General features: G+C 53.1%; 1 protein-coding gene across 1 annotated transcript; it reads left to right on the top strand.

The window, feature by feature from the left end:
• Window positions 1-10,065: 10,065 nt before the first annotated feature.
• On the top strand, window positions 10,066-11,001 carry LOC142076581 (olfactory receptor 14J1-like). The gene has a single exon (XM_075138874.1). It carries the CDS (start codon window positions 10,066-10,068, stop codon window positions 10,999-11,001), a length of 936 nt encoding a protein of 311 aa, XP_074994975.1.
• The last annotated feature ends 1,637 nt before the right edge of the window (window positions 11,002-12,638 follow it).

Below are 12,638 nucleotides of genomic sequence, written 5' to 3'. Positions count from 1 at the left end.
TACACATACAAAACCTGCTGGACCAACCTGATCTCCTTCTATGACCAGGTGACCCGCCTACTGGATGAGGGAAAGGCTGTGGATGTGGTCTACCTGGACTTCAGTAAAGCCTTTGACACTGTTTCCCAGAGCATTCTCCTAGAGAAGCTGGTGGCTCATGGCCTAGACAGGTACACTCTTCGCTGGGTAAAAAACTGGCTGGACGGCCGAGCCCAGAGAGTTGTGGTCAACGGAGTTAAATGCAGTTGGCGGCCGGTCACGAGCGGTGTTCCCCAGGGCTCAGTACTGGGGCCGGTCCTGTTCAATATCTTTATCACCGATCTGGATGAGGGAATCGAGTGCTCCCTCAGTAAGTTTGCAGACAACACCAAGCTGGGCGGGAGTGTTGATCTGCTGGAGGGTAGGAAGGCTCTGCAGAGGGACCTGGACAGGCTGGATCGATGAGCTGAGGCCAACTGTATGAGATTTAACAAGGCCAAGTGCCCGGTCCTGCACTTCGGCCACACCAACCCCAGGCAATGCTACAGGCTTGGGGAAGAGTGGCTGGAAAGCTGCCCAGAGGAAAAGAACCTCGGGGTGCTGAACCTCACTGCTGAACATGAGCCAGCAGTGTGCCCAGGTGGTCAAGAAGGCCAACGGCATCCTGGCCTGTATCAGAAATAGTGTGGCCAGCAGGAGCAGGGAGGTGATTGCGCCCCTGTACTCGGCACTGGTGAGGCCGCACCTCGACTACTGTGTTCAGTTTTGGGCCCCTCACCACAAGAAGGACATTGAGGTGCTGGAGCATGTCCAGAGGAGGGCAATGAAGCTGGTGAAGGGCCCGGAGCACAAGTCTGATGGGGAGCAGCTGAGGGAACTGGGGTTGTTTAGCCTGGAGAAGAGGAGGCTGAGGGGAGACCTCATCGCGCTCTACAACTACCTGAAAGGAGGTTGTAGCGAGGTGGGTGTTGGTCTCTTCTGCCAAGTAACAGCGATAGGACGAGAGGAAATGGCCTCAAGTTGCACCAAGGGAGGTTTAGATTGGACATTAGGAGAAATTTCTTTACTGAAAGAGTGGTCAGGCCTAAGAACAGGCTGCTCAGGGAAGGGGTTGAGTCCCCATCCCTGGAGGTATTTAAAAGACATGTAGATGTGGTGCTTAGGGATATGGTGTAGTGGGCATGGTGGTGTTGGGTTGATGGTTGGACTCGATGATCTTAGAGGTCTTTTCCAACTATAATGATTCTATGATTCTAAGTAGGATGGTGGCTGGAATCAGATTTTGGGATGGGAGTTGCTCTGGTACGGAACCGGCAGGCTATTCTGGAACTGGGTCTGCAGCTGTCAGCCTTCGCCAACGCTACCCAAAAGCCCACCGGTACCCTGTTGGGTCCTTGAAATACACAGGCCTCTCCTGAGGTAGCCTGTGCCACGGATGCACGGAGCCTCTGGGCCAGTCACAATGGGGTGCTTCTGCCACTCATTCCCGGTTAGGCTCACTTCAGCCTCCAGTACAGTTAACTCTTGGGATCCCCCTGTCACTCCAGAAATACAAATGGGTTCTGCCCCTTTAGAGCTTGATGGCATCAGGGTACACTGTGCACCAGTGTCTACGAGAGCCTTATACTCCTGTGGCTCTGATGTGCCAGGCCATCGAATCCACACAGTCCAGTAAACCCGGTTGTCCCTTTCCTCCACGTGGCTGGAGGCAGGGCCCCTCTAGTTCTGGTCATAGTATCTGTTTCTCACTTCTTGCAAATACGAGTCAAGAATTTCTTCATTACAATTACAATTCGACATAAGATCAGTCTTTCTACTTTGTCTGGGGAACTGTTCACTGGAAACTGAACCGTCGTGAGACAGGTTTTTCCTGAAAACTGGAGCAGCATTTTTCCTGGGAGAACCCCCTTGTGTCATTGTTTTTCCTTGCAACTCACATACCCGTGCCTCTAGGGTCGAGGTAGGTTTTCCATCGCACTGCCTCATGTCCTTTCCGTGGTCACGCAGGTGAAACCACAGGGTGCCCCGAGGTGTGTACCTTCTATATCCTCTCTCTTGAGCAGAAGAACGCTGACTCCTAATGGCTGAGATACTGATCCGTACAGGTGGAGAATAGGACGTATCCTCTTTGAGTTGCTGGAATCCCGGGACAATTTCTCCAGAGCCGAGACAAGAGAGGAGGAGACAATTTCTTCGTATTCCCGGAGTCTGCCAACCACGTCATCTACCATTGGTGCTTCTTCCTCTTTCCAGCACAGTACTGCCAACGAACTGGCATGCGACGCTGGTGCGCTCCGTACCAACTTGCGCCACATGATTCGTGTGCACTGGACTTCATCTGGATCTTTGCGTACTTACTCATTGTCCAGATCACTATAAACCACCTCCAGCACACCTAATTCTCTCGGGTACTGGATACCTCTCTCCATAGTGGTCCATTTGCCTGGGCGATATAGAACATCTTCCTTGAAGGGATACCTTTCCTTCACGCCTGACAGCAGTCGCCTCCAGAGGCTGAGGGCTTGTGCCCCTTTTCCAATTGCTTTGTCAATGTCTCCGTCCCTAGCAAGGGATCCCAGCTGTTTGGCCTCCTTCCCCTCTGATTCCAGGCTACTGTCCCCACTATCCCAACATCAGAGCATATCGTTATGGTAACCTGGTAATGATATGCTCACCTGGACGACGGCTGAAATCTTTCTGCATATCTCACAACACATTCAGGGATAGGGATCGGGTGGTTTCCGCCTCGTTTAGGAGTTCTTCCTCTTCCTCCTGCCCTCCTCGTGATGGTCCTGCTTTTCCATCATTCCTTTCTAAATGACTTGACTTCCACTTACAAGATTTCTTCTGTACAAGGGCTACGGATACCAGCAAGGGTTGGTCCTCTGCTTCAGCTGCAGCACCCGTCGTGGGGGTTGGAGCAGCTGCAGTGCCCGTTGCAGGGTTTGGAGTAGCCGCAGTGCCCATCGTGGGGGTTGGAGTAGCTGCAGTGCCTGTCATTTTGTCATCAGCTCCGGAGACCTCCTCTCCCCCTTGAGGGTTCTGAATAGTGTTGAACAGGGCTCGGTAGGCATGGGCCAGGCCCCAGCCCCTTGCAGTAATCTGGGTCTCTCTGGAATTGCCAGGGTGACAGCATACATTTTCCAATAATTTTACTAGTTTTTCAGGATTCTGCACTTGTTCAGGGGTGAAGCTCCAAAACATTGGAGGTGACCACTGTCCTAGGCACTTGCCCATACTATCCCACATACCCTGCCACTCATAACTATCCAGCCTCGGGGCAGATCTCTGGGTGGTATTCGTAAATAGTTGTTTAACCTTAAACAAGGCCTGAAACATATTCAGAAGACATAGCAATAGGAACACGCCGGTTTGAGCACCCCAAGGATATTCAAAATCCTCCAGAGCTTTTGTAATCAGTCTGGAGGAGAAGGGAAGGTGAAGGAAGCTATCTCCCCTGTAAATTGGCTCTCTGAGGGGAAGGGGTAAAAAGTGTAATTATTAATAGTTTCCAAAAGATAGCTCCCGAAGAACAGGGGTGACGGCAGTGCTGGGTACAGTCTCCTGACCAATAATTTTATCATAACATAAACCAGTGTCACACAGTATAGCAAAGCGATGACCTTAATCCATTTCCCCACATAAATACTGATAATCAGCAGTATATACAGCCAGTAGGGAGCTACAGACCAAAACTCCAAGAACAGATCCAACAAATCTGAGAGCAAATAAACCAACATTGTGACCAGCGACTACTAAACTGATATAATAAATATTTATTACGAATTTTTTTTAACCCGTTCAGGTCAGATGTGTCGTTATCTCAACCCTTCGAGCCCCACGTTGTGTGCCAAAACGGACTGTTGTGGTTTAACCTGGCAGGCAGCCAAACACAACGCAGCGGCTTGCTCACTCCCCAACCCCCCGCAATGGGACCGGGAGAGAATCAGAAGGGTAGGAGTGAAAAAACTCGTGGGTTGAGATAAAGACAGTGTAATGGAACAGAAAAGGAAAGGAAGAAAAAAAAAAAGATAGAATATACAAAATGAGTGATGCACAATGCAATTGCTCACCACCCGCGCTGACTGATAACCAAATAGCAATCGTTACTTCTTAGAGCATGCCTACCATTCATATACTGAGCATGACATCACATGGTATGGAATACCCCGTTGGCCAGCTGGGCTAGCTGTCCTGGCTGTGCTCCCTCCCAGGACTTGTTATTTTTTTGTAAGCTGAATGTCCTTGACTAGCAGGAAACTTAGTGACAATTGAAAACATCACTGTGTTATCAACATTCTTCTAACAGTAAATCCAAAACACAGCACTAGGAAGAAATTTAACTCTATCCCAGCCGAAACCAGGACACCGAGCCATGTTAGATCTGATGCTGGTAAAGGAGAAAGGCGTATGTGGAGTCGTGAACCTATCAGTAGTTGAGTGCTGTGCCCACATGCCGAACGTGTCAGGACCCCTTCAAGGCCAGATCAACAGAATGACAAAAGTAGCAGAGGACTCAGAGGCAATTGTTGCTGCACTGGGGACTAATTGGTTGGGGAAAGTTTTCGATGTGTTTGGGTTTTCTTTGTCAGGATGGCTAACCAGCCTTCTCCAATCTCTCATAATGGTTGTAGTTGTGATTGCTGTGATTTGTATTGTTATACCTTGTGTTAAAGCACACAACAATGAAATCCATATTAACCATGGAGTATACTCCCTTGATATCTGTTTGTATAATTGGTGTTCCTTTAGACTCTGTTGGTACAATTGATGTTCCAGTACAACATTAAACTGAGAAATGATGATTCACGGTGAGCACCGACCTCACCGAGACTGCGCTCCCTTTTAACTTTGGAGGCAAGAGGTGACTGTACAACCACTCCAAGGAAACCAGTCGAATGGTGACTGTGGTCAGGGGGTGAATAGTATGGCGAGTGCACCCAGCCCGATAAAAGACCAGGGGCATCAGGACCACTGCATCCTAGCTTTTCAAGCCCTTAATTTTGCGTCTTTAAGGTGGCAAGTGCCGACCATCACGTACACAGTTTGGGTCAGTAATTATGGTCATGTATACACCTCGGGCAAGGAGTAAGAAAGTTAAGGCCCTCAGCCACTCAGAGTTGACCACAGGTCAGATTCAACTGGGGTATAATGAAACATGCCCACCGGAGGGCAAGTTGAGTCGGTCCTCCTCGGAGCAGCAGGTCTGCAGTCGGGAACCCTCCCCTTGGGTGGGGACGCTGCCCAGGGAAACTCCTCGAGGTTGAGAGCCCTCATCTTATAGGTCAGTGACTGTGCACATTTTAGATGCTCATTTCGAAAGCTGGCAGTGTAGTATTAATTCATCATACACCATCCTGAACCTATAGCTTACTGATGTCGTCAGAGTGTTGAATGATTTTGATGAGCCTCATTTCGAGTTACGTTGCTGCTAAACAATTTTTGTTTAAATACAGTTTATTTTTGAACCTATCACCTGCCTAGTTTGATTTTGTGAGCCTCCACAACATGGGGACACTGCAAGGCACAAGGGCATGGAACAGATGTTGGGAAAAGGGACTACTGGGGGTCCCCAGTGCAGGTTCCCAACAAAGGCTGGGGAATCACCAACCATGGGTCAGGTCAGCTGTGACTTTGTAGAGCTGAAACCTGAAAACCTCCAGAGATGGAGAGCACAGAGAGTCTCTGGGTGTCCTGCTGCACTGCAGCATCACCCTCCTAGCCAGTTTCTCCTGAGGCCCAGTCTGAAGGCCCTGGGAAGAAGCTTGTGGCTGTTGTCTCTGCCATACCATCTTCCATTGCAGAAGAGCTTGGCTCCACCACCTCTCCAGGCAGGTGTCGCCTGCTTTTAGACTGCCCTGTGCCTCCGCTTCAGCAGACTAAAGAGGCTCAGTTGCCTCAGCCTCTCCACACAGCTCATGCGCTTTAGGCTCCTAAGCCCATGGTAACAGCCTTCCTCTGGACCTTCTCCAGTTTCTCCATCCTCCTTTCAAGATGGGAAACCCATCGGCTCCTAGGGCATCCACCAGAACTCCCATGCCCTTCTCCTCAGAACAATCCTCAGCCAGTCAGGTCCCAGCCTGTCCTGATGCACAAGGTTCTTCTGACCCAGTGCAGACCTTGCCCCCTGGTCTGAAAGGTCCCTCTGGAGTGAAACTCCAACACGTCAGCAGTTAAGGTTTGTGGGCCAGTGTCTCAAACAAGATACCAAGATGGGGAATTGCAGGACACTCCAAGGACTGAAAGAGAATGATGTGTTTAATGGAGCTGCTACCCAAGGTTGAAAATCAGCAACCATCTCAGAAATGCCAAAAGAGGGAAGGAAACAAGAAATGGATGGTCAATGGGGAAAGGTTTCAGAGTGTAGGCTGTTCTTTTTGGAGGATATTAGGATAAGAAAAGAGAAGCACTTGTAATTTTAAGGGATGAAGAGAGAAGCAAAGGATGCTGTTGGCCTTCTTTGCTGATGGCTCCCATTTTGCCTAATGAAATCCAAGGACCACCAGAGCCTTTCCCATAGAGCTGTTACCCAGCCACACAGCCCCTGGCCTCTGTCATTGCATGGGATTGGTGCACCTCAAGGCAGGATTTGCAAATTTGTGTTTACTGGACATCATGATGTTACATTTTGCAAATCCCTCTGGCCTGTCTTTGTCCTTTGGGATGGCAGGCCTGCCCTCCAGTGCAATGTCTGCTCTCCCCAATATGGTGTCCATCTGCAAATGCGATGAAAAAGCACTCGCTCATCTCCTCCAGGTCATTAAAAGCACGTTAAAGAGGGCAGGTGGCAGGACAGACCCCTGCAGGACCCTACGAGCTCAATACCTGCAGGCAGAGTACCACGCATTGATCATCTCCCTCTGAGCCCGACCATCCATCTGGTTATTTACCCATCTACTTATCCACCCATGCAGACCACAATATCCGAACTTGGGCACAAGAATATTGGGGGCGTGATGTTGAAAACTTCACTGACTTCCAGGTTAAAAGACAACCACTGGTCTCCCTGTGTCCAGCAGTCCTGTCCTTTCATCACAGAAAGCAAAGAGGAAGGTGAGAGACAAGCTAAATCCAGTAAATCCAGTCACCTTCTCTTTCAGACCCCCAGAAATGGAGCTGAGGGAACACGATCTGGGGCACAGCCTTCCGCTCCTCTGCACATCCTTGGGGCAGTTTTGAAAGGTGCGTGCAAGGTTTGGGTGCTGCGAGTCATCAGGGAATCCCCACAGACACCACCACCTTTGAAAGATGATGGAGAGTGGCTTCCCTGTGATCTTGGGCTGCTCTCTCAGCTCCCTGGGATGCCGCCCCTCCTGTCCCCTCGACTGGTAAGGATTGCGTTGGCTCAAGTGATCCCTGGCTTGATCCCCATGCACCGCTGCTTGATCTCCTCCAGAGTCCTGCCCTGAGTCCCAGAGGCCTGGCAGACCTTGCTGGGGAAGCCTGAGGCAAAGAGGACACAGAGAACCTCAGATCTATCTGCTCCTGCTCTCACCACATTCAGCAGTGGCCACACAGCACCTTTGTTTCTTCTTTAACTGTTCCTGAAGCAGTGAACGCTCCTTCTGGTGCCCTTCAATGGCCTTTCAAGTTCAGAGGGAGTTTCGATCTGGAGCCTTGCTGAGCTTGGAGGATGCTGACCTTGAAGAGCAGCTGTCCTGAGCTCTGCAACCATGTCACAGCTCTGTCTCCTCAGGAGCAGCTCCAGCTCTTCCTGCCTGTGGCCCTGGCTGAGGCCATTGCTGCACGTTTGGGCTGAAGCCCTGCAGCTGTGGAAGCAGGCAAGCTCGTCCCTGCCCTAAGGAAACCTGGTCCCAAGCGCCCAAGACCCCCTGTGTGCAAAGGCTTTGCTTCAGAGCAGAGACATGGCGTGGACAACAGAGAGCTGAATGTCTTTCGAGCCCTAGGACTACAAAGCCACACTGAAATGCCTATTTCATTCAAGTGAGGATATCCCCCAGCTTGGAGAAATTAGGTCTTTGCTTGTCACCTTCCTGGGAGTCCTGTCTAATGCTGGGACAAAGAAAGGGGATTCTCATGTCCAAGTCTTTTCCTGAGAGGAGAAGTAAGTGTCTCTGCGCAGCTGAGGGAGGGAAGATCAGGGATGACTTCAGGCTGTTTCCCAGCAGGTTCCCCTGGAGCCCCAGGGACCCCTCGAGGGAGCCGCGAGGGGCAGAGCAAGTGCTGCCGTGGGCTGGTCCTCTGCTGCTGAGCTGGGCCGGGCTCCTGGAAGGAGGGAGCTCCTGGCAAGCGGGCAGTGCTGCAGAGAGACAGCTCTGCCCAGGAGCAGCTCCTCTGCAAAGCGCAGCAGGGCTGAGGGCACTGCCTGCAGGCACCGAGGGGAGGGAGCGAGGCAGAGAGAGCGTAAAGGCAGTCTGGAGTGTGAGGATGCTGAGAGCTCACTGCGCGGAGAGATCTTCACAGCCCTCTACATGGTAAGTCCCTGGGTGCAGGACAATGTAGCTGCGGTTCCTGGAGGGATATCCAAAAGCTGGTACATGCCACAGCAACTATGATCTCTCAGGAGGACTCTCACAGCTTCCCTGTTGTAGAGGAGGAGGAGGTGCTGCAGAGCAGGGCTTCCCTGCTGCACCGTCAGAAGGAGAGGGCATGACGGCTGCCTTCTCCCGGGCACTGCTCCAGGGTGTGAAGGCGTGTGTGCAGGCAGGGGTGGCCAGGGCTGTCCTTCCGAGCAGGGTCCCTGCGCCCCAGGGGGCTGAGCACCAGGGCAGAGACTCTGCCGCCTGCCAGGGTCAGCACTCAGCCTGCCCGGGGAGCTCCCCACGACGCTGTGGGGAGAAGCTGTGGGTGGAAGGAGTGAGCCCCAGCAGGGCAGGGTCCTTCTGCTGTCCAGAGGGTGCAGCGTGGGTCAGGGCTGCTCAGGCTTCTCCATCACCCGGAGGACATTTGCAGAGGGTCATGTTAAAGATGGGTGTCAAGGTAGGGGATTACCTGAAAGGGAAGAAGTGTGTGCTTTGAGTTTTCTCCCCTGGGTTGTCTGGGTGGGCAGTGGGAGATGGGAATTGATTGCTCTGCTCTGGAGTAGGCAATGAGACCCCAGTTCTCGTTAGGACTTGCCTGAGCTGCTCCTTAGCCCCTGCACACACCGAGATGTCCCTGGGCAGTGCCCTGCTGCCAGGAGGTGTCTGCAGGGCAGAGCTGAGCACGCAGCAGGGCGGATGGGCTCTGTGAGTATGAAGAGGGAGGAGCCGTGAGGGCAGAAAAACAGGTCCTGGCCCAGAAGAGCTCCAGGCAGCAGAGCCATGGGCAGCGAGGAAGACAGAACTGCTCCCAGAAAGACCATGGGAGGAGGGGTTCAGGCACCTCCCTGCCATCCCCTGCAGTGCAGATGCTTTCCCTGGAGCAACCCCCTGCTCTCCTCACTCACACAGCAGAGCCTCTGCCCTTCATGTCATGGACACTTGGCCATGAGTTGCCTTCCCGGCAGCCTGACCACCAAAGAGGAGAAAAACTCAAGCCTCTGACTGTGTCTCCTTTTGGGGGGAACACACGAGTGCCTTAGTCCTCCAGCTGAAAGAGCTGCCAGCACAGCGCAGCTGAGCTCAGGGCTGATGGACAGAGCGGCTGTCCTCACTCGGCACTGAGGGACAGTCACTTTGCCTCTCAGGACCCACACGATTTCACTTGCAGTGCAGCAGAAATGCCCGGGATTTCTGCATTAGAAACACTGCTCAGCTGTTGTGGGGCAACCAGACCAGAAGACACAAACCAAAACCCCCACAGCTCTGCTCTGCAGGCAGGTGAATTGGCAGCGACAATGCTGAGAAGCTCTTTGATATCACGAGTGGATTTAATCTGAGATGACCCTGTGTTCCTGTTTACCTATTGCTGTGGGGCAGGACTAACTCCTCCAGAGCCCAGAGCAGAGCCTGCGGCTCCCTGGGGCACCCTCAGCCAGCACCAACCAGAGCTCGTGCAAGGGACCTGCCAAAGGACTTCCTGAATGCAGAGAGACACTTTGGGGTGGTCCTATGAGAAATGGCTTTGATTTTGCTCAGAGAAGTTTCTCCTAACTTGTCACTGTCTTTTCCCTCTTGGACAGTCCCCCATGCCCAGAGGCAGCAGATGTCCAACACCAGCTCCATCACCCACTTCCTCCTCCTGGCCTTCGCAGACACGCGGCAGCTGCAGCTCTTGCACTTCTGGCTCTTCCTGGGCATCTACCTGGCTGCCCTGCTGGGCAACGGCCTCATCATCACCGCCATAGCCTGCGACCACCGCCTCCACACCCCCATGTACTTCTTCCTCCTCAACCTCTCCATCCTTGACCTGGGCTGCATCTCCACCACTGTTCCCAAATCCATGGCCAATTCCCTCTGGGACACCAGGGCCATCTGCTACGCGGGGTGTGTTGCACAGGTGTTTCTCTTTCTGTTCTTGATCACAGCAGAGTATTACATTCTCACCATCATGGCCTATGACCGCTATGTTGCCATCTGCCAACCCCTGCACTACGGGACCCTCCTGGGCAGCAGAGCTTGTGTCCACATGGCAGCAGCTGTCTGGAGCAGTGGGTTTCTCACTGGTCTGCTGCACACTGCCAATACATTTTCACTGCCCCTCTGCAAGGGCAATGCTGTGGACCAGTTCTTCTGTGAAATCCCTCAGATCCTTAAGCTCTCTTGCTCACACACCTACCTCAGGGAAGTTGGGCTTCTTGTGGTTAGTCTTTCTTTAGGTTTTGGGTTTTTTATTTTCATTGTGGTGTCCTATGTGGAGATCTTCAGGGCTGTGCTGAGGATTCCCTCTGAGCAAGGGCGACACAAAGCCTTTTCCACGTGCCTCCCTCATCTGGCCGTGGTCTCCCTGTTTGTCAGCACTATCATATTTGCCTATCTGAAGCCTCCCTCCATCTCCTCCCCATCCCTCGATCTGGTGGTGACAGTTCTGTACGCGTTGGTACCTCCAGCACTGAACCCGCTCATCTACAGCATGAGGAACAAGGAACTCAAGAATGCCCTCAAGAACCTCATTCTAGAAGTAGTATTTCAGCAGCAATAAGCTGCCCATCTCTCTTCACAAGGTTTCTCCAAGTGATCTCAGGCAACTTGTGCCCTTTGGGCATTGTACTGGTTATAATCGTGATCAGAAATGTTTGCTTTCATCGTCCTTCTCAAGAGGCTGAAGCCAGTCTGTCTGGCCCAAAGGCCTTCTCTCAATGAGTCTATCACTGCGCTACTGCTGGCCTCCTTTGTGGCATGTCTGTAAATAAAGGGGATTGCCTGCATGCAGCGTGTGCAGCTTGGGCTCTTCTTTCCACAGTGGAGTGCAGAAGACGCTCAGGGAATTGCAGGCTAAAAGGCCCTGCTGTTGGGCTTGGGTGCTGCATTGGCTTAGGGGGACAAGGGCATGGCTTGATGTGTGAGGGAATGAGGGCTGGAGTGAGCCTTCACTTTACTGGTGCCCAATGCCATGGAGATCCTGGACGGTCAAAAGGCATCTGCTTGAGGCTCTCTCACATATGGCAGGGCTGGTCAAAGATGCCCTACCTTCAGACAGGGGATCTGAACCCACCAGGTGAGCACAGGGCATCTCTTGGTCACTGGGTGCCTCGGGTTGGAAAGTGAAGGGAGGTTTCCAAAACTCCCCCCAAAAGTGGAGTCACCCAAAGGAAAAGGGCTAACCTGAAGGATGCACAGCCCAATGGGGCTCTGCAATGCCAGAGAGGCAGTGGAGACACAGCAGGCACGAGGAAGGCAGCCTGAAGAGTGATTCACATCATCTTCAGTGAGGAGCCATGGGCTGGGTCCAGCGACACACCTGAACACATCCTGAAAGAGCTGAAAGGCCCTGTGATTTCTCGGAGTATCCCAGCCCCAGAGCCATGGGAGACACCTTTCAGGGCAGTGATGCCTGTCTGGCCAGATCTGCTTCACTCCCGCACCAGCATGGCCAGGATGGAGTCAGCCCATGGTGCCAGGGCAGCTCTGCAGAGCAGCAGCACCAGCTCCGGGCCCTGTGGGCACCTCAAGGGAGGGAGCCAGCAACAACTGGCCAGGCCAGCACGGACACACTCCCCTGGGGAAAGGCTCTCTGTGGAGCAGGGGTTTCCCTGGAGAAGAGTGGAGCACCACGCGTGGGTCAGAAAGAAGGCCAGAAGCAGGAGAAAGAGGTTTTTCTGTTCACCAGCTTGGGGCAGCTCCTGTGCCACTGGACCTGGGGGTGGGGGTGGCACCGGCTGTGTGGGGGCTCTTCTGGAAAGGACACAACAGCACCCCAAGAGTGACGGAACCAATTCCTTGGGCCATTGCTGGCCTCGAGCCGTGGGACTGATGGGGAGGATGAGAGCCCCTCCCCACCCCCAGGAGCTTCTGGGTCCTTCCGAGAGGCTGGGGCTGTGGTGGGAGTGCCCAGAGCTCTGCAGCACCCTGCAGCAGGCACTGCTGTGGGGCAAGCCCAGGCTGAGACTCACATGGAGCCTGCTGCCAACCAGCACCCCCAGGCCCCTTTCTGCAGGGCTGCTCTCCAGCCACTCCCACTCTGTACTTGTGTCCGGAGCGTTACTCCGTCCCGGGTGCAGAACTCGGCATTTGGACTCGTTGAATGTCATGCCCTTCAGGATGACTGCTCAATGCTCCAACCTAGCCGGATCCCTCGGCAAGGCCTCTCGTCCCTCGAGAGAGTCAACAGCACCTCCC

The sequence above is a fragment of the Calonectris borealis genome, unplaced genomic scaffold (genome assembly GCF_964195595.1).
Source record: "Calonectris borealis unplaced genomic scaffold, bCalBor7.hap1.2 HAP1_SCAFFOLD_66, whole genome shotgun sequence".
Classification (NCBI taxonomy): domain Eukaryota; kingdom Metazoa; phylum Chordata; class Aves; order Procellariiformes; family Procellariidae; genus Calonectris; species Calonectris borealis.
The sequence above is the reverse complement of the archived record's forward strand: the minus strand, read 5'-3'. Positions and strand labels throughout refer to the sequence as shown.